At 33.9% G+C, this 21,615-nt stretch overlaps 2 protein-coding genes across 3 annotated transcripts in view; one reads left to right on the forward strand and one right to left on the reverse strand.

Moving 5' to 3' along the window:
- The window catches only part of LOC127725256 (activating signal cointegrator 1 complex subunit 3-like), a 245,930-nt gene extending 235,878 nt beyond the window's left edge, over window positions 1-10,052 (reverse strand). For both annotated transcript variants that reach the window (XM_052232125.1, XM_052232124.1), the window contains exons 1-8: window positions 9,952-10,052; window positions 6,918-7,165; window positions 5,775-6,192; window positions 5,272-5,416; window positions 2,183-2,288; window positions 1,309-1,364; window positions 780-898; window positions 149-299 (exon numbers count right to left, since the gene is read on the reverse strand). In XM_052232125.1, coding sequence (XP_052088085.1) covers window positions 149-299; window positions 780-898; window positions 1,309-1,364; window positions 2,183-2,288; window positions 5,272-5,416; window positions 5,775-6,192; window positions 6,918-7,149 — 1,227 coding nt within the window. In that variant the 5' untranslated portion in view covers window positions 7,150-7,165; window positions 9,952-10,052. The remainder of the gene's footprint in view (window positions 1-148; window positions 300-779; window positions 899-1,308; window positions 1,365-2,182; window positions 2,289-5,271; window positions 5,417-5,774; window positions 6,193-6,917; window positions 7,166-9,951) is intronic.
- Window positions 10,053-10,061: 9 nt separating this feature from the next.
- On the forward strand, window positions 10,062-18,929 carry LOC127725259 (AP-4 complex subunit beta-1-like). Its single transcript, XM_052232127.1, has 3 exons — window positions 10,062-10,148; window positions 15,467-15,613; window positions 17,259-18,929. The coding sequence occupies exons 2-3, from the start codon at window positions 15,518-15,520 to the stop codon at window positions 18,810-18,812; spliced, it is 1,650 nt and encodes a 549-aa protein (XP_052088087.1). The 5' UTR covers window positions 10,062-10,148; window positions 15,467-15,517; the 3' UTR covers window positions 18,813-18,929.
- Window positions 18,930-21,615: the final 2,686 nt, after the last annotated feature.

A 21,615-nucleotide genomic window follows, 5' to 3' on the forward strand; every position in this document is an offset into this window, starting at 1 on the left:
CATGTAAGTTTTCCTTAATCCACGAAAATTGGTACCTACGAAAATAAATGAATCCACAGTATCTCTTTATTTTATTCTCTAATTCGAATAAATCAAGTTGTAAAGTCAAGATTACAGAACTGTATAATAACATATCATAAAGACCCACCTTAACACCAGCAATAAATGCAGATGATTGTCTAGCCTCAGCCATGCTGTCATACACATTTGGGTATTTCTCTGGGATTTTGTAGCTTCCCCTGTTAAGGCTGTTCTGCTGTAAAACTGGTGCTGTAGCAGCTGCTAATAGGGCTGCCTCTCTGAAAGTAAACAAGACTATGTATTGATAAAATGTCCAATTACCTAAACTTTGTATATAATTTCTAATTTTTTTCACAAGTTTACTTTTTTCTTCCTGTATAAAAGGAGATATTAAAATTTAATGAGTGAAAGAGCAACTTAATAACATAAACAGTTACCGTTCTCCCTCAAAAGAAAGATGGACATTGCTTTCACCATAAAATATATGTTATTAATTTAAGCTAATTCAATATATTGTAGGGGTATTGATTTTGTTCCTAAAATATTTTTTATAAAAATTTTGTATTGTTATAAACCCAGGTACAATACTGTTTTTGTACTACAAAACAATGATATGTTAGAATTCATTGAGTCTATATATATATATATGAAGGTAGGAATGGTTAAGGATTTTTTTCCAAAGATCTTGCTCCCATTTTGAATCTCTTACAATGCTAATTGCTACCTTAATTCATTCTGGCCTATATGACCTTGTTTACCTTTGCATCCTCATAGTTTTAGGGTCAAAGTTGAACGATTCCATATCATCAGTTCTCGGTCTGTCTCCACGCTTCTCATCCTTTCTCATTTGTTTCATCAGCCTTTTTTCATCTTCAGACTGAAAAAATATAGGAAAAGGCTGAAATTGATCCAGTTAGGTTTCATTTGAAAAACTTTCTGTCAAGATTTAAGAAATTTTTTTTGGGATCCTCTGTTCACAGAAAGCAACACAAATGACATTTTACATATTATTCAATGAATACTATTAAAGTTACTATCTTGGCAACCTCATCACCTTTACTTTGTAACCGAAAAAGGTTAACAACAACAAAAAAAGTGACCAACTATAAATCGATGATTCAACTGCAAAATTTAAATTGATTTGGCGATGGTTTACATCATTGAAGTGCAAAAATTCTGAATTTTATCTATCCAAATCATAATTTTTCTGTCTAATTCAATCAGTTTTTTTATGATAAGACTTTTACCACCAGAATGCTGTATAAGTTAAGATCTGCATTGCCTTACCTGGATTGTAACTTGACAACCATAAGTTGGTCTACTAAAACTACCTTCCGTTTTTTCTGAAAGAAAATCAAAATCACAATGTGAAAAGCATGTGCAGTCTTCATGAATTCAATACAAGATTCTGTACCTATCAGTGGAGCAGGAATTACTTCCCCTTCCAGAACATGTCAATTCACAGTTATAGGTGGGATTCTTGTTGCTAGTATTATAGAAGCTTTTATTTTAGATCCAAAAGTGTAACAAAGTAAAGTGTAACAATCCAACATTGTTTTCATATTGCTGATGTAAATTCTAAAAACTTAAAATATCTCTAACTGCTCACACATTATTTTAAATGCCTGTATCAAGTCAGGAATTAGGACAGTTGTTTGATATTGTCAAGCCTTTGGATTTGTCAGGTTTTATGGACTTCCCTGTATTTACCTTGGAGTTGGTATTTTTATTTTATACATTGATTTTGTTTAATTGGTACTTTCTTGAAAATATAATACCAGAGAATATGTAATGACTACAAAAAACCCATAGTTGATACATTTAAAATATTTTCTTTGTTAATGCAATCCCTTCTTACAACTAATCATTATCATAATGTTTCTCGTTTCTCGTTTCTATATAGATTAGACCATTGGTTTTTCCGTTTGAATGGTTTTACACTAGTAATTTTTTGGGGCCCTTTATAGCTTGCTGTTCGGTCTGAGCCAATTCTCCGTGTTGAAGGCCGTACCTTGACCTATAATGGTTTACTTTTATAAATTGTAACTTAGATGCAGAGTTGTCTCATTGGCACTCATACCACATCTTCCTATATCTATTATCATAAAACTATTTCTATACTAAAGGGTAGATGGTCTAAAATAGGGGAACATTTTATTACTTTTAGCACTCTCTTCTGCCATTAAAGCTGTTTTGATGATTTGTTTTCTGTTCTGAATCAGACTCTGTATCAGTTCAAATCTGTCAAATCCTAAAAACTCAAATAACTGAAAAATAAAAACATATGTAACAAGATCAGTACACATCTGTTGAATCCTAACAGCTCAAATAACTGAAAAATAAAAACAAGGAAACAAGATCAGTACAAATCTGTCGAATCCTAACAGCTCAAATAACTGAAAAATAAAAACAAGGAAACAAGATCAGTACAAATCTGTCGAATTCTAACAGCTCAAAACCATGTAACTCAAAATAAAGATACATAAAATATATTTTGTTGTAAAGGAAACAGTTTACACAAAGATGTATTTTGTTGGTATACATGGTATAGTTGAAAACAAAGAAGCAGAAGATACCAAGAGGACATTTAAAAATGGAAAACAGGGGGGACCTCAGGTGCTCCAGAAGGGTAAGAAGATCCTGCTACAATTGTGGCACCCATCATGTTGCTTATGATAGGTACAAATTAAGTGATGAGTCTTATACAGGGATGGCATTATCAAGGAAAAGAGGGCCAGATTGTGTTTATGTCATTTGGAATATATTTGTGGTCATCTGTGGCCATCTGTGGCACAGATAATCCACTAATGGTTAACCAACTTCTGATGGCGGAGGTAAAACTTTACTTTTGGAAGTTATCTTTTATAAAAAGTTTAACAGAAGCCACTATGATTTCAACTTTGGAATATCAGGGGCACAGATAGCTATGAATAATATTTATGTTGCTGTCGTAGCCATAATCTTGTCTTACTGTCTTCTCTTCATACATTGTTAAATGTGTCGGATCATCTGATTTACTTTTTCTTACTTTAACAATGGGTGACACTAGTGGAGCAAGAACTGAAAACCCTTCCAGAAGCATCCCCAACCAGAAGCACCCCCCAAGTATTCTAAAGGGTTTGATGACATGTTGTTAATGATTTTCTGTGTAATGTCTTCTAGACTGTCATTTATCTTTTTGTTTTTTGGGGTTGTTTTGCGTTGTTTTTTTTGGGTTGTTTTTTTTTTTTTTTTTTGCCATGGTGCTATCTCTCTTTTCTTAATTTATGGTTTCTGTTGATTCATTAATTTTCTTAGATACCAAAATTTGTGGATGAAGGGTAAAGGGTAACGGGTATTTTCATGCATATTTGATTTTGTGGTTTTACAAAAGTCTGCATACAAACCTATAGAAGATTTGTATTTAGTTGAACATTTAATTTCCTGGTTCACCTGTACCCACGAAATCCACAACAATTGGTATCCCACTAATACTAATGAATCCACAGTAATCTATGCCTTGATACTTACATCATTCTGTAATTCTGTGTCAGTCTGTAAATATTGGTTTGAACGCCTTGATACTTACATCATTCTGTAATTCTGTGTCAGTCTGTAAATATTGGTTGGAATGCCTTGATACTTACATCATTCTGTAATTCTGTGTCAGTCTGTAAATATTGGTTGGAATGCCTTGATACTTACATCATTCTGTAATTCTGTGTCAGTCTGTAAATATTGGTTGGAATGCCTTGATACTTACATCATTCTGTAATTCTGTGTCAGTCTGTAAATATTGGTTGGAATGCCTTGATACTTACATCATTCTGTAATTCTGTGTCAGTCTGTAAATATTGGTTTGAATGCCTTGATACTTACATCATTCTGTAATTCTGTGTCAGTCTGTAAATATTGGTTTGAATGCCTTGATACTTACATCATTCTGTAATTCTGTGTCAGTCTGTAAATATTGGTTTGAATGCCTTGATACTTACATCATTCTGTAATTCTGTGTCAGTCTGTAAATATTGGTTTGAACGCCTTGATACTTACATCATTCTGTAATTCTGTGTCAGTCTGTAAATATTGGTTTGAACGCCTTGATACTTACATCATTCTGTAATTCTGTGTCAGTCTGTAAATATTGGTTTGAACGCCTTGATACTTACATCATTCTGTAATTCTGTGTCAGTCTGTAAATATTGGTTGGAACGCCTTGATACTTACATCATTCTGTAATTCTGTGTCAGTCTGTAAATATTGGTTGGAACGCCTTGATACTTACATCATTCTGTAATTCTGTGTCAGTCTGTAAATATTGGTTGGAACGCCTTGATACTTACATCATTCTGTAATTCTGTGTCAGTCTGTAAATATTGGTTGGAACGCCTTGATACTTACATCATTCTGTAATTCTGTGTCAGTCTGTAAATATTGGTTGGAATGCCTTGATACTTACATCATTCTGTAATTCTGTGTCAGTCTGTAAATATTGGTTGGAATGCCTTGATACTTACATCATTCTGTAATTCTGTGTCAGTCTGTAAATATTGGTTGGAATGCCTTGATACTTACATCATTCTGTAATTCTGTGTCAGTCTGTAAATATTGGTTGGAATGCCTTGATACTTACATCATTCTGTAATTCTGTGTCAGTCTGTAAATATTGGTTTGAATGCCTTGATACTTACATCATTCTGTAATTCTGTGTCAGCCTGTAAATATTGGTCGGAATGCCTTGATACTTACATCATTCTGTAATTCTGTGTCAGCCTGTAAATATTGGTCGGAATGCCTTGATACTTACATCATTCTGTAATTCTGTGTCAGCCTGTAAATATTGGTTGGAATGCCTTGATACTTACATCATTCTGTAATTCTGTGTCAGCCTGTAAATATTGGTTGGAATGCCTTGATACTTACATCATTCTGTAATTCTGTGTCAGTCTGTAAATATTGGTTTGAACGCCTTGATACTTACATCATTCTGTAATTCTGTGTCAGTCTGTAAATATTGGTTTGAATGCCTTGATACTTACATCATTCTGTAATTCTGTGTCAGTCTGTAAATATTGGTTTGAATGCCTTGATACTTACATCATTCTGTAATTCTGGGTCAGCCTGTAAATATTGGTTGGAATGCCTTGATACTTACATCATTCTGTAATTCTGGGTCAGTCTGTAAATATTGGTTGGAATGCCTTGATACTTACATCATTCTGTAATTCTGTGTCAGTCTGTAAATATTGGTTGGAATGCCTTGATACTTACATCATTCTGTAATTCTGTGTCAGTTTTAGATGACGTCAAAACATCAAAGACTGTGGAACATAAATCTTCTATTGACAATCCAATGTCTGCCTCAGAGTAATATTTACCCATTTCTGTCTCCAGCCATGCAGCATCAAATTCTAATCTGTAATGTATAAATATGACATTTCAAAACCGATAAATAATTTAGTTACATTATACTTGCTTGTCTTGGTTTATATCTTAACCCCATTCATAAGAAAGTTCAGCCATCTTATCGCTGTTGTCCATCCATCACAGGGTTTTTGTGACCTTAATTCTTCTATCAATTTAGGTACAATTATTTAATTTACTAAAGACAATAATTTGCATGCCAATTTATTTTTTGGTTGGTTTTGCTTTGGGACAGTTTCATTAAGATTTTCTATGGGATCAAAAATCCTTCGAAAATTTAATTAGTATAACTTTTTTTTCTCTTGCGAACCATTCATCACGTTTATTTTGTGACACTAAAACATACATACTTATCTGACGGTTGTTGTGTTCTTTGTGTTTTCTGTGGAGTTGGTTCTAAATATTTTAAATCTCCTATAGCATTTTTCTCTTCATCATCATCATCTGTCTCTGATTCTGACAAATCTTGAAACTCTTCAAATTTAGGAAGAGCAAATTTTATCCCTTTCCCAAACTCCTGAACTGTTGCTTCACCATCCCCTTCCTCTCTATCCTGGTTACCTAGTAACAACGATGATTCCTCTGGTATCCATGATACTACTCTGTTAACAAGGATACAGGCTTTAGTAGCAGCAGTGGCAGGAAATGGTCCAAATATATTTCTAAGCTTTGCTGTTTGTGTTGGTCCAACTTTATCAACATCTTTGAAGACATCAAAGAGAAAGGCTGCACCACTTTCTATTGTTTCTGATGATGCTTCAGATCCAACTGTAAATATAGAGTAAGTAAGATTTCAATATTGTTTTCCTTGTACATAGCGACTTAAACTATTCTTATATCATTGTATATTTGATAAAATTAAATCTTGAAATTGTTTGAAAATAGGCATGTGCTTCAACTTCTTTGGTGAAGCAGGAATATCACAGCACAAAGCAATCATTTGACATCTAAAAACATTTAAATACTAAAATAGAACTATACTTACAAATAGACATTTCCTTACCTATATTCTTGGCCCACTGTGACAATGCCTTACCTATATTCTTGGCCCACTGTGACAATGCCTTACCTATATTCTTGGCACATTGGGACAATTCCTTACGTATATTCTTGAAACACTGTGACACTGCCTTATCTATATTCTTGGCACATTGAGACAATGCCTTACCTATATTCTTGGCACTTTGAGACAATGTCTTACCTATATTCTTGGCACATTGAGACAATTCCTTACCTATATTCTTGACCCACTGTGACAATGCCTATATTCTTGGCCCACTGTGACAATTCCTTACCTATATTCTTGGCCCACTGTGACAATGCCTTACCTATATTCTTGGCCCATTGTGACAATACTTTAACTATATTCTTGGCCCACTGTGACAATGCCTTACCTATATTCTTGGCCCACTGTGACAATGCCTTAACTTTATTCTTGGCCCACTGTGACAATGCCTTACCTATATGTTTGGCCCACTGTGACAATTCCTTACCTATATTCTTGGCACATTGAGACAATTCCTTCAAAGTTTTAGTAAGATCTGTCTTGTCTACATCTGCCTGTTTATTAAGATTAGATGTAAGCTTCTCCCAAGTCAATCCCTCTGTTTTTGATTGAGCTATGTGTTGACGTTTGTGTTCATTAGATACTGGCTCATCTGCCTGAATATATCCAACATCTGTAAAAGCTCTGAGGGCTCCTGATAATCGTGGTAATTGTTTCATCTTTTCTTCATTTCAACTATAATGAGTGAATACAAAATATTCATAATCAAAAATCTTTGCAACAGAAATGGTTTTACAATTTGCACTGTAAAAAAATACAATAAAAAAAAAGATGAAAATGGTGTATGTTATTGAAGATTTCATTGAACTTTGTCTCCCTTGGGTCACACTGCCGAAAACATCCTTATTGCAGAGTACTCAACATATATACATTGTATTCTTGTACAGTACTATTTGTATAACTAAATTGTGATTGTTAATGTATTTTTGTCATTGCCCCCTGAAGGACCTTAATTGGAATAAACACATATTGTATTGTATTGTACTCTCTAGATGGCCTTATCTTTCTTTTTACTGGAGTGTCTAATTGACATGATTGGAAAATTTGTGGGATAGTTGTTGTTTCAATGTGAAGATTGAAAGAGGTAGTATCATGTGACATTTTTATATGTCTAGTTTTTTACACAGATGAATTACTGTAAACAGCGAAATTTTCGCAGCAGTTTTATTTTCGCTATTTTCGCGGTCGCATGAAAATAAAGCTGCCGCAAATATTTCAAGGAAAGCCGATTTATAAGATGAAGACCATACATGAACATATATAAATAGGAAATGTACAGGACCACTGCAGAACTCCGGTTTTACACACCACAGATCTATACCCAATATCATAATCTTAAATGAATTTCTAAATGAAAGGCAATGTTAGAAATCACAACTTAACTCATGTTAGTCTTATTAACATGGAAGACATCTCAAACAAGCGGATATTATGGATATTGTTATATAAACTATTGTTACAAATATGTAAATAACAGCTGTCAATCAGTTTTACAATTTTACCTCATTATATCTGCTACACAGACTAATCAGATTAATTAATTAGCAGTAATCTTGAAAACATTTAATTCATTCTTGATATGAGTCTAATATGTCATTCGTCTTTGTTTATTGGGATGTATTTTTAAAAGTAAACATGACTTATAACTTTAAACTACTTTCACATTATGAACCGACAAAAAGGAATTCTGATCGATTTTTCACCTGTCCCTTGATTTACAACACATGTAAATTGTTTACTTTCCAAATCATTTTTTATCATTGATTATAAAATACTTATGTAGGACACCGGGATAATGCGAATTCAAAACGGCGCGGATTTAGATTTGGTTTGCAAATCAACAAAAAAAAGACGGCACAAAACATGCAAAATTTTCCAGTTTACAGTAAGCAATTGTAACGATTTAAATAGATTTTCACTCAAAAAAAGTCGACCTCACTGTTCTAGTTTGACCCCCTCACCCTGATGAACAACTGCTGAAAGGTGACATTGCCCATATGTTGATGTTTTCATGCAAACACTGTTGTATTGATCCCAACATTACATAGGTTTCTGATGTTATCACGTGACTTTTGTGTGTAAAACTAAACCGGACACAGTAAAACTATCTCAGAACTAGAATATACCCGTATCTCTATTTATTCATATGATCTGAAATAACAATAAGACATCTAGCAGTCACCATAAGGTCTTCAACAATAGAAACATGTGTAGGTATGAATAAGATAACAGGGTTCACCACAGAATGAAAATAAAGGGTGGCGTAGAGATGTCATCAATTCTAAGAGGATGTGTCACGTTTATTTTCATCCCTCCTTCGTCACAATATTTTACTTGGAGTGACATTTGTGTGGTCAGATACATAAACACATGAAAAAGCATGCACATGATCATTTTCGTTTTTAGTATTTCATAAGTATAAGTATAAGTGTTTTGTTTTTATTGTAATGTTTCAAAACAGGGACTAATGGGACTAATTTAATGAATCTACTGGTCAATGTTTCTGTCCTAATGATTAGCTTATCTTTATGGTCTGTATAATATATGCTACAGAATAGAGAAATGTTTTGAAATTAAAGTTATTAAGAATAGAGAAAAATGGGATATTAGACAATACAATCAATGTTATTCTATTATCAAAAGTGAGGGCAGGCAATGATACATTTCTTTGAATTTAATATTTTTACGTAAACGATGTTTTTTTATGAAGTTCATTACAGTTGAACTGTCAATTGCGTTTTCATCATGAAACTACAGTAAACTTTGCAATTAGTGTGGTCATATGTTGAAATTACAAATGACAAATGCGGACTGAATGATGCTATTTGTACGAAATAATTTTGATGAACATAAATGACACATATGATAAGCATATTACCTGTAACAACAAATTATGACACTTGTTGTGACTGCTGATAAGCTTGGGGTCGTAAACTTGTCATACACTCTTATAATTGCATTAGAGGTATCTGGTATTTAATTAAGTACAATCTATTTTTGAAGCTGGCGGACAACAAATTAAGTGAGGAGCAATAAAGTCTAAGGTGGCGGAGCGAAATAAGTGTGGCTGTGCCCCATGCTACAATAGGTCAAGGTGATCCCTGGATAAATAAAAGATGTGGGGTACATGTATATAAAATAACCGTAATACATACTGAGGAGTGAGCCGTATGAGGTGTCTATATTAATTGTCTTGAGCTCTAACTTGTCTTGAGTTTTAAAAGAAAACGTCCAAAGCGGAGACGGTCATGACATTCGTAATACACCTTCTTCTATTATAGTTTATACGCTGATAGTCGAACTTCCTTTTGATAGAAACAAGTACCTGTGGATAAAGACCATTTTGATGTTCTGTCCAGGCTATTATCTTTTTTTTTAAATCGTGTCCCATTACATTTAACTGTCCGTGAAGAGCGGTAACAATGATAGTTGTAACTCTTTTTAGTGTTAAACAGTGTTACCTTTACAGAAGACAGAAGTCTGGTAGATTCAGTTGTCTTTTTTTGCTTGCACAACGTTTTCCCAGACCGGAAGTGCAGACGGCGTCTTTCGGAATACAGCCTCCCGGAACTCCTCTGACCGATTCATATGGAATCAGGACAATATATTCATAGACTATGGTCATCAAATTTTAGTAATTTACTAGTGAACAGGGCAGGTATAAGTTTGAAAAAGGAAAAGGATTATGAACAAAAGAAAATTTGACAAACTTCCAACTCTAAGAGATTCTTAGCAAGTCTGCACGCCCCACTGACTGACTCAACAGCTGAAACTATTGGAAGAAAAACTTGTTTTATTATTATATTAACTGATACTATAAACTAAAACTGATAAAAGCTGTTCAAGCTGTAGTTCAAATAATAATGACTTCTTTAAAGGCTTTTCTTCCTGCAAAGGCGTTGCAGCAAAAAATTAAAATAGCCTTTTAACTGTTTGAGATGTCATAATTATTTTGACTATGCAAGCAGGTGATCATGGGGTCATTGCTGTGATGCAGTCACTCCAGTCAGGCCTGTATCTGTATTTTTACACAGTGCAGGAACCGTTCCTTTTTTTTCACCCTGAAAGGAAAGCAGCAGGACCTAGTCCAACTGTTGGATGGCGTCTCCAAAGCCCTCTGCTGTCTTTAGGCATGTAGCGGTATCTTCCAGGTGGTTCCATTATCAATTACAGGTCTTGCAAAGAATGAGCACTTCTTTGTTTCTGTGTTGCACTGGATAGTTCAATAAGCCTTTGGGGTTTTTGTTTCTAGTCTTTCCACTATGTTTGAGCTTATGCATGTTATGTAGTCTCCAAATGTTTTTGTTTTGATCAGTCTCTTATTGCTCCTAGCTGGTTTTACGTAATCGCTTTGTTGTATGGCCAGCACCAGTTCCTCAACTACTTTGTAAAACATGACCAGGCATTGTTGCTTCCTGCGGTCTTGTAGACATGGTAGAGGTGGCAGTTTAAGTTCTAATAGCATGTTTGTGATGCATCCTGCTTCTCGAGATCTGTAGTCTTGTTTGATAAATCTGGCAGCACGTTTTTGAATTCCTGCTATTTTTTCGATATCTTAAGAAGTATACAGATCCAAGATTTCAGCTCTGTATTCCATGACTGATCTAACCATAGATGGGTCAATATCCCTAATGCGTCTCAAATTGAGAACTCAAAAGTTGTGTGTAAACAAAAAATGTCTGTGTAGTGATATTGGACATGTTTCTATTTTTAACAAGTGACTGAGCTTAACCATTTGTGCAGATTTGGAGAGCAGAGGACCATAGAATAAATGTATGAAAACTATGGAGTTATTAATTGTATGGAAAGAACTAAATTTTCAATGATATTATTGTGTGAAAAAAGGGTAGTTTTACCTCGAGGAGCAGCATCACGTAAGGATTTTCCATTGTTTTCGGGGTGTGCTAATTTACAGAAAAATTAATCTCAGTTCGTAACCCGAAAATTTTACCACATATGTGAAAATGTCTCCGCTTCGAAACGAGTCATCATTCATATCCAAGTTTACGATATGAGCAGAGGAATTGAGGAAAAGGCTACCATTACTGCCTACCTGAAATAAATTGCGCATCTGTGCCCAGATATATATGCTAGTTTTTTTCACTCTTGGGGGCATTTGCCCATGTTTCTTCTGATGAAACCTAGGGTTCACCTTGCTTTATTGGTTATTAGAGGTATAGGGGAGGGTTGATATCTCACAAAACATGTTTAACCCTCCACATTTTTGCGCCTGTCCCAAGTCAGGAGCCTCTGGCCTTTGTTGGTCTAGTATGTTTTTTTTTAAATTTTAGTTCATTTATATGAGTGTATGAATGCCCTTTACCGTCAGGCGTCAAATGGTCATTTTCGGCTACCGTTAGCGTCAAATTGGTTAAAATTTTACCGTGATTCGTCAACATATCCTTATCGTGATTCGTCAGAGGTCTCAAATAATTATCGTTATCGTTATTTTTGGAAAAAAATTAACGTGATTCGTCAAAATCTGTCGATTTTTTTATCGTCTTGAAGAAAGTTTTCGTTTTATTGTCATGCACCAAAAATTACCGTTAACGTCATTTGGCAAGATTTTTTACAGTTATTCGTCATGAAGGTACCCCCATTACCACCCTCTTATATGTTTTGGAGTTTAGTGTGACGTCCATTTTCACTGAACTAGCACACAATTTTAGTTAGGGGCCAGCTGAGGACCACCTCCGGGTGTGGGATTTTCTCGCTGCATTGAAGACCCATTGGTGGCCTTCGGCTGTTGTCTGCTCTTTGTTCGGGTTGTTGTCTCTTTGACATATTCCCCATTTCCATTCTCAATTTTATTTTGTTGATTTTGTTGATGTACATGTAACTGTTCCATTTAGATCTTCTGAGATGTTAAGTCCCAAGAATGGGTTTGTTTTTACTTGTTTCAAAATATAATTGACCAGTTGGTAGAAATGGCTTGACTTTTGTTTTATATTCATTATATAGTATTTCTTAGCATTGGATTTCATATCCCATAGGAATTTAATCAGGCTCTTTGATTGATTTTCAATGAATTCAAAAATATGCCACTCGAAATGCCTCTACCAAGCTTAACCCTTTTTGTAATAGATATAAATATGGTAAGTGTCAATATTTAAACAGTTTGATAACCCATCTTTGAATAGAAGATTTAACATAATGCACAAATTTCGATCCAAAACTGGAATAATCTTTTCTTTATCTACTGAAGTATTTATTATATACATGATATATATCTCCTTGATATTCATCCAAAATAAAGCTGATGTCAATTAATGCCATATGACCAAAGTAAAATAATTCAGCATTTGAATTAGTTGCTGTTCTGTGCTGATTATTCGCATAGTACTACATGTAAATATATCACAGGTACCATAAACTCATCATGGAGATGTCAGACCACCAATTCACCTACTCCAAAAATAGAATGTATGTTAAAATAGCCCTTCCCTGACAAAAAATAGTGCCTTTGATGTCATTGTTTACTTAAACTAACCAACAAATTTGTAGAAATAAAGCTTTTGGTGAAAGAGAAATATATTTAGACCATTTTGAGCTAAAATATAATTGTCCATGAGTTTGCATGAAAAATTGAGGACTAATGAGCTCCATTATGCATGTCCATAGTATACTTATTTAAGATATCCAGAAAACCAGGGGTTATTTTTAGTAGCAGTTGCCTTCCGAACAGTGGCTTTTCACTACAAGACTTTATACATTGGTTGAAAATTGGCATGTAGAAAGGTGATGCATGTATAATTCAGGATTTACCTTGGTTTGTGAAGTTAAACTTAACATGTTTAAGGTAAAATATTAAGGAATCTGTGGAAATTGAGAAAATTTGTTGAATAGATAGGGATTTTGAATTGGTGGTCTGACACCTAGATACCATGTAGGAGCTGCATGTTCTTTTGTACTGTTCTACAGCTAAAAATTAAATTGCAAGTCAGTGCCCACTGCATGTTATTTGAAAGGTGGTATTCAAAATTGAAATAAAGCAACATATATTTGCCAGTCTTGCAACAGGGGAAGAAATTGAGGATAAATACCATTTATTCACAGTCTGTCCAAAGCTTTCTTGAACAAATTTGTATACAAATTTCATGCTTAATTGCATGAACAGTTACATGTACCCATAAATTGAGTAGTGGTCTGCTAGTTAATTTTAGAATCATTGCAATGGTTATAAATTAATGTCTTTATAAAGAAAATCTGTTTAAATTTAAAATGTATTGATTTTTATTTGCTAAATTTTTTTACAATGAAAGCCACATTCTATCATTATGATGATGGGAGTTTTTAATGACCTTGACTGGCTGTACAGCCCTCGCATGGTCGGCTGTCATTATGATTATGATGATGGGAGTTTTTAACGACCTTGACTGGCTATACAGCCCTCGCATGGTCGGCTGTCATTATGATTATGATGATGGGAGTTTTTAATGACCTTGACTGGCTATACAGCCCTCGCATGGTCGGCTGTCATTATGATTATGATGATGGGAGTTTTTAACGACCTTGACTGGCTATACAGCCCTCGCATGGTCGGCTGTCATTATGATTATGATGATGGGAGTTTTTAACGACCTTGACTGGCTATACAGCCCTCGCATGGTCGGCTGTCATTATGATTATGATGATGGGAGTTTTTAACGACCTTGACTGGCTATACAGCCCTCGCATGGTCGGCTGTCATTATGATTATGATGATGGGAGTTTTTAACGACCTTGACTGGCTATACAGCCCTCGCATGGTCGGCTGTCATTATGATTATGATTATGGGAGTTTTTAACAACCTTGACTGGCTATACAGCCTAGCATGGTCGGCTGTCATTATGATTATGATGATGGGAGTTTTTAACGACCTTGACTGGCTATACAGCCCTCGCATGGTCGGCTGTCATTATGATTATGATGATGGGAGTTTTTAATGACCTTGACTGGCTATACAGCCCTCGCATGGTCGGCTGTCATTATGATTATGATGATGGGAGTTTTTAGCGACCTTGACTGGCTATACAGTCCTCGCATGGTCGGCTGTCATTATGATTATGATGATGGGAGTTTTTAACGACCTTGACTGGCTATACAGCCCTCGCATGGTCGGCTGTCATTATGATTATGATGATGGGAGTTTTTAATGACCTTGACTGGCTATACAGCCCTCGCATGGTCGGCTGTCATTATGATTATGATGATGGGAGTTTTTGATGACCTTGACTGGCAATACAGCCCTCGCATGGTCGGCTGTCATTATGATTATGATGATGGGAGTTTTTAATGACCTTGACTGGCTATACAGCCCTCGCATGGTCAGCTGTCATTATGATTATTCATTGTCAAATTTGTTTTATTGTTTGTTTTGGACACATAACCATTATATATCTACTTTGACCTATAATGGTTTACTTTTATAAATTTTGACTTGGATGGAGAGTTGTCTCATTGGCACTCATACCACATCTTCTTATATCTATGTGTTAATAAATATTGCCTAGATTGTACATTATTGTAGACCTCTTAGAGTACTTTTCACAATGAAAATTTGAATAATTCTTAAAGATCCAATTGAAACTTTATCTTTACGTACCTTAACATCATGTACATTGAAAACGGATATTATTTCCAGTTTTTTAATTTTTTAACTGAGTGAAAAAACATTTTCAAGAAAGATGTTCCAAGATTTGTTGGTACTACTCAAATAAGTTAGAGTTATTTCCCTTTATCCATAGTTCATATTCATTTAATAAACATCTGTAAAATTGAAAACAACACATATAAATTTCATTCGTCTGAAGCACTTTTCTGGATTTACCTTCATCGAGAACGCTCAAAGCCGAATATAACTTTGTTCTTGCATATGTTTATGAGAATAAACTATCTGTCTTTAATTCTGGTAGTCAAATATAACTATGCTGCCTTGTATGAAAAAACAGTGAGAAAACACACAAATATTTTATTAATATCCCTTTATTTTGTAGGTGTAAGAGATGTGTCTAGAGATGGGTTTAGCATGGTAAAAAGATTTACAAATGGCTGACATTGGAGATGCATCTGCAGTGTTGAAGACCTTAAAAGAGTTAAACAATCCAAGTGATATACTTTATATCAGGACTATTTTATCGAAGGTAAATTTGGATTATTCACTCAGGGATCACCACAGTTCCCTGTGGTTAAAGGAATGTTAATGCTCTGTTCTACTTTCTGTTTTAAAAACATTTCGGGATCCTCTGGTTTTTCAGGCTCCTGTCACATTCACTATTTTCAATTCAGACCCATTTACATGTAAGAAAAAAACAAAAATAGTGATGGACCCATAGTATTTTATAATGGATTTTTTATTAGTTATTAAACCATGCTTGTTTTTATGTATAATAGTTAAAACTCTTGATATATATGAGTATTTGGACCATACATGTATGGTCATGACCATATGCATATAATCTGACATATGGTTGGACCACATGAGTATTATACTCGTTTGGTAATAAACAGGCCGGACCATAAGAGTATTATACTTGTTTAGCAATTAACAGGCTGGACCATATGAGTAGACCATGTAGATATTTTTCGAATAATTCTTACTTTCTTTGCAGGAACTCACAGCTCATTCTCTAGACCAAATACAGCACAAGTTACTATCTGAAGTCCTTTATCTTTTACACATTGTATGAATCTTGGTGTATCTGTTATCTTGCATTCGTTAGAGTCAGTCTCAATCGTCATTATATTGGCGATATTTGTCGGTAATTGAAACCGCATGCATTTGGGGCATGGACTTTTTTTTCTCTTTTCTTATGTTTAAATTATTCTTTTAATTCACAAAATATCTTTTTATTTCTGTTTATTTTCATTGAATTGGTGTGCACTTGTTCTTATTAATACGATCTTACTGTCATTGTAAGATCGCATGAATAGAAACAAAAACACATTAAATGACTAAAAACAAATAAGAAATATTTAAGAAATTTTAATTTAATACAAGCAAATTTAAACATCAGAATAATTTTTTTTAAAAGAAATAGGGTTCAATGATCAAAGTTCCTGTGAGTTAAGTAATTGAATTATTTCATTTCATTTAGATATTTCATGAATTTGTTTTCCAAAGTCGACATATTGCGTTTTGTAAGGACAAATCAATAATGACCATGTAAAAGTTATTTCCCCATAATTCTCACTTGTAAGTAATATTCACTTTATTAGTCCCCTACTATCTGTCCGTCTGGTCTGTCCGTCCGTCTTCATCTGTCTGTCTGTCTGTCTGTCTGTCAACTGTCTGTCTGTCTGTCTGTCTGTCTGTCTGTCTGTCTGTCTGTCTGTCTGTCTGTCCATCCATCAGTCTGGCAAATCAGTTTTCCACACTTTTTTTCTTCGTGCTTGGAGGTATTAATTTGAAATTTGGTATATAGTTTTATGATGACAAGTTACAGATCAAGTTCGAATTATGTTCCGGTCTGATGATTTTGTGCAGAGTTGTGGTCCTTGTTAAATTAATCATGTAACAATGTGATTGAACAAGTCAAGATTTCAATTTTTAGAAACTCTTGATTTATATGACACCTTTTCAATGTTCATCATGTTAATTACCCGGACCATATGCGTATGGTCCAAATACTCATATGGTCCAGAACATATATAAGTAATAACACCTGTAATTTCACAGATTAGGATTCACAAAATACTGATCTAAAAGTAGCTGATTTAAATCTGACTTTAATGAAATTGATGATTTGCTAAACTTGATTATTAGATTCTATGTATTAATCTTTCCAGGTGATGTCACTTCATGCAAAAGGTTTTGATATTAGAGAAGCATTACCAAAGATTGTCAAGCTTCTAGCCAACCAAGATTTGGTTGTCAAGAAAGCTCTTTATAACATTCTGACCACATACTCCTTTAGTGATCCAGATGTGATTCTATTGGCTACGAATACTTTATTACAGGAATGTTCAGACAGCAACCCCATGGTCCGTGGCCTAGCCATCAAAACCATATGTACATTTAACCATGAAACTTTTCTAGAATATGGAATAAGAAGTGCTGTGAAAGGTCTAAAAGATAGCAGTGCCTACGTAAGACGAACAGCTGTGCTAGGATGTGGACAGTTAAATCTCAGATCAAAAGGAGTCTGTCAGGAACATGGTATAGTGGATCAGTTGTACAGGTGTATACGTGACCTTGACCCTGTTGTCATGGTAAATTCCATTGTCGTTCTGGAAGAAATTCTAACCAAGGAAGGTGGAATAGTACTTAATAAAAGCATTGCTCATTTTATTTTTGGGAAGATAGAAACATTGACGCCATGGGGGGTCTTATACTGTTTTCAAATTTTACAAAAGTATCAACCAAAAGCAGAGGATGAAATGTTTGACATATTAAATATATTAGACCCATATTTGACTCATAATAACAACAGTATAGCAGTACATTGTTTCCAACTATTTTTACATTTTTTGAAGGAGTTTCCATCTTTGAAAACAGAAGTAATTAAAAGGTGTTTCGATAATATTGTAAATGTTGTTAAATCAGGAAATCCAGAAGTTGTTTTCTGTGTAATAGAATTCTTTGAAAAGTATATGAATGAATCAGGTCAGATTTTAAACAAACATTTTAAAATGTTTAGATGTAAACAAAAAGACCCTGCATACCTGAAAGTAAAGAAGATTGATTTCATGAGAAATATTTTGAACGAGGGAAATGTTTCAGATATTTTAGATGAAATGCAACTCCATTCTACCGATTCTAACGAAGCTGTATCACTCAGTGCATTACAAATAATAGCTATTACACAACAATCACACCCAGACACTTCAGAGAAATGTTGCACTATTTTCACACAACTTCTCAAATCAAATGTCAGTCATGTGATAACAAATTGTCTTCGTGTGCTACAAAAAATAGATCTATCAAAATCAGATAATTGTGCAGAGTTTTTATCCATGTTGTGTAATAGTTTACAATTTATAAAAGATGATAGTGGTAGGTGTGCAATGTTAACTCTTCTTGGTAACTATGGTAATATTTATGAAGATGCTCCTTACGTTCTTGAAGATTTCATAGAAGATGCTGAAAACTCTTCAACTGAGGTCAAAGTTCATCTTTTACATTGTTGTATGAAAATGTTTTTCTATTATCCAGGCATTTGTCAGCACATGCTTGGTAAAATATTTGAAATTTGTTATTCTGATAGTGATGAGTGTTTACAAAATATAGCTGTGTACTATTACAGTTTGTTACAAACCAACGTTGAAGATGCTAAACATGTAATAATGAATTGTAGAAATAGTCATTCTCATAAAGAACAATCACAGGACAATAAATTGTAATAACTCTCTACTTAAAAGTATTATATTAAAGTGTACTTATTCTTATAAAGTATTATATATATTGTGTTGGAATGAAACTACTTATTTATGCAATAAATATATTTTTGTATATTTTTAGATTGCCTTTTACATACATTTGAATTTAATGCCTGTTTGAAATATTTTATATCACTTGAATGGATTGACCAGAAACTTATGTTGATTTACAATACCAAGTAAAAAAAAACTGTTCTGGATCCAGTTGTTCAGAAGATTAACCTAATGCTGAGAAAATAGAACTTATCTGGTCAATTTATGTTTTATTTTGTATAGACGTTTTGTAGGCTGGTAGACACATCATTTCACTGGTTATTCTTTTCACACATACAAATTTCATGTGAATTTCACCTCAAACGAGCTTATAAGTGAAACTCACGTGAAATCAGTTCATGTCAGTTTCATGTGAATCTCATGTGAAAGTCACATGAAAATCACATGAATTCTTTTTATGTGACGTTCACATGAATTTTTAAAATAACGTAATTCAAATAACATCTAAATTTTCAAATTTAATCAAAATCATGAAAATACCAATTTTTTTTTTGTAAAGTTCACGTGTATGTCAAAACTTTCTGACAGCTTCTTAAAGTAGTTATTGCCCTTAAATGACTAGCTTTACCAATTTTTGTCTCGCATTGACAGAGTTAAAAAGCAAGACATAGGTATGCTGTTTCCGGCGACGGCATCAACAATATATTAATTTGTGATTAGATCAGTTTTTTGAGAACCACTAGTAAAAAATCAATGATATTTGGTGTGCAGTTGTATTAGCATTAGCACATCTCATTTCCATAGAGATTATATGGCCCTGCCCCCTCGGTCATGGTCTATTGACTTTGAAACTTTTGCTTAGTTTACATGTATTAGTTTGTGATTAGGTCAGTTTATTGGGACCACTAGTAGTAGGTCAATGATATTTGGTATGCAGTTGTATTAGCATTGGCACATCTCATTTCCATGGAGCCCCTTCAGTCATGGTCTATTGACTTTGAAACTTTTGCTTAGTTTACATGTATTAGTTTGTGATTAGGTCATTTTATGGGGAACCACTAATGGTATGTCAATGATATTTGGTATGCAGTTGTATTATCATTGGCACATCTCATTTCCATGGAGATTGTTTGGCCCTATACCTACAATCATGGTTTAATTGATTGGATATTTTGCATAACTAACATGTTAAAGTATTGCTATTCTAATTTCAACATTTGCATTTTACTATAAAAGATAGATAGACACTTTAGATAGAAAAAATGATCACCAAGTCAAGAATTACAAATAAGTCAACTTTTGCAGAAATTATATGTAGAATCTTTATTGAGTGATTGCCCTGAAATGATGATTATTTTTACTCTTTTATGTGTTTTAGGCAAAAACTAAATAAGATAGAGAGAAACTGTAAACAGAAAAAAAGATCAGCAATACAAGATCAACAAAAAAGAGATTTTAGTCTTGAGTTCTATCCTAGTTTACAATGTTAGAGAATATCCATTGTTGAAGATGCACATAGAACTATGTGAGCAACACAAGCTCTTTAATGCCTCTAGTTACTTTTCCGCCATCAACAGACTGTACAGGACCAATAATTATCAACAGACACCAAAGAGAATTGCATGTCTTCCAAACGCATACACTATATAAACAAATATTTATCTTCTATCAACAGACAGTTTTCTACTCATTATACTTTTTTATCAACAGACAGTTCAGACAACTAATTATCTTCTACAGGTCAAATATTTATCTTTCATGAATAGTCAATGCAGGATAATAAAGTTTTTAATCGACAGATCGTTTTAGACAAATAATTTCTTTCCATCGCTTACGAGGGTAGTTTTGTGGGAATTACTGAGTGGCCTGTCATGGATTAAGTAAGTAAAGAGTGTTTAATCATTGTATAAACTTAACTTTGTCAGTATTTGTTGTTAGGTGCTTTGGTTTGTCTCAAATAGGTTAAATTTAATCAGCTTTTGTATTTAAATTAATTGTATATTGCACTTCATTTTAAATATTTTGTGTATATAAAAATCCTGTGAATAGCTCTAGTACTTTTATTGAATAATGCATTAAATGGTTATTAAAATATTTTCATTGTGTATTATTAGACCCTTTTTATCCGACCTCTTATGTTAAATCATCATTTTCACATAATTCAAATAGGTGGAAAATATAGTAGAATTTAAACATAACCATTTTAAAGACGTTTCGGCCACTGGCCTTCTTCGGTTTCTTCGGTTTCTTCGTTTTCTCTCCAAACCACATGATAGATCACCTTTCATAAAGCATTGTAGAGAGGTAACAGAGAAACTTGAGAAGACTATATACTAAACAGTAAGTATCCTACGGAAGCCGATAAGGGCCATTCAAAAAAAATAAATTATGTCGTAATTACGACATAGCATGTCGTAATTTCGACATAACATGTCGTTATAACGACATCGCTATGTCGTAATTTCGACATAACATGTCGTTATTACGACATCACTATGTCGTAATTACGACATAGCTATGTCGTAATAACGCATCGCTATATATATATAAGAATATGTATTATGATTGCCAAGAGACTTAATGACACAGAAATTAACAACTATAGGTCATCATAATGCCTTCAATAATGAGAAAAGCCCCCACATAGTCAGCTATAAAAGAGGGACGAAAGATACCAGAGGGGGAGTCCCCGACATGACAGCTGTTTAATAATTTAATTCAAACGAGTGAAAATAACGGTTTTAATAATGTACAAACAAAGACCGAAAAACGA

This window comes from Mytilus californianus, unplaced genomic scaffold (genome assembly GCF_021869535.1).
Source record: "Mytilus californianus isolate M0D057914Y unplaced genomic scaffold, xbMytCali1.0.p SCAF_15, whole genome shotgun sequence".
Classification (NCBI taxonomy): Eukaryota; Metazoa; Mollusca; class Bivalvia; order Mytilida; family Mytilidae; genus Mytilus; species Mytilus californianus.

What these genes read in the sequence shown, in the direction of transcription:
- LOC127725259 (XM_052232127.1), top strand. Translation starts at nt 15,518, where the DNA reads ATGGCTGACATTGGAGATGCATCTGCAGTGTTGAAGACCTTAAAAGAG. An exon ending in TCAGGACTATTTTATCGAAG is followed by an intron (nt 15,614 to 17,258) that starts GTAAATTTGGAT and finishes TAATCTTTCCAG; the next exon opens with GTGATGTCACTTCATGCAAA.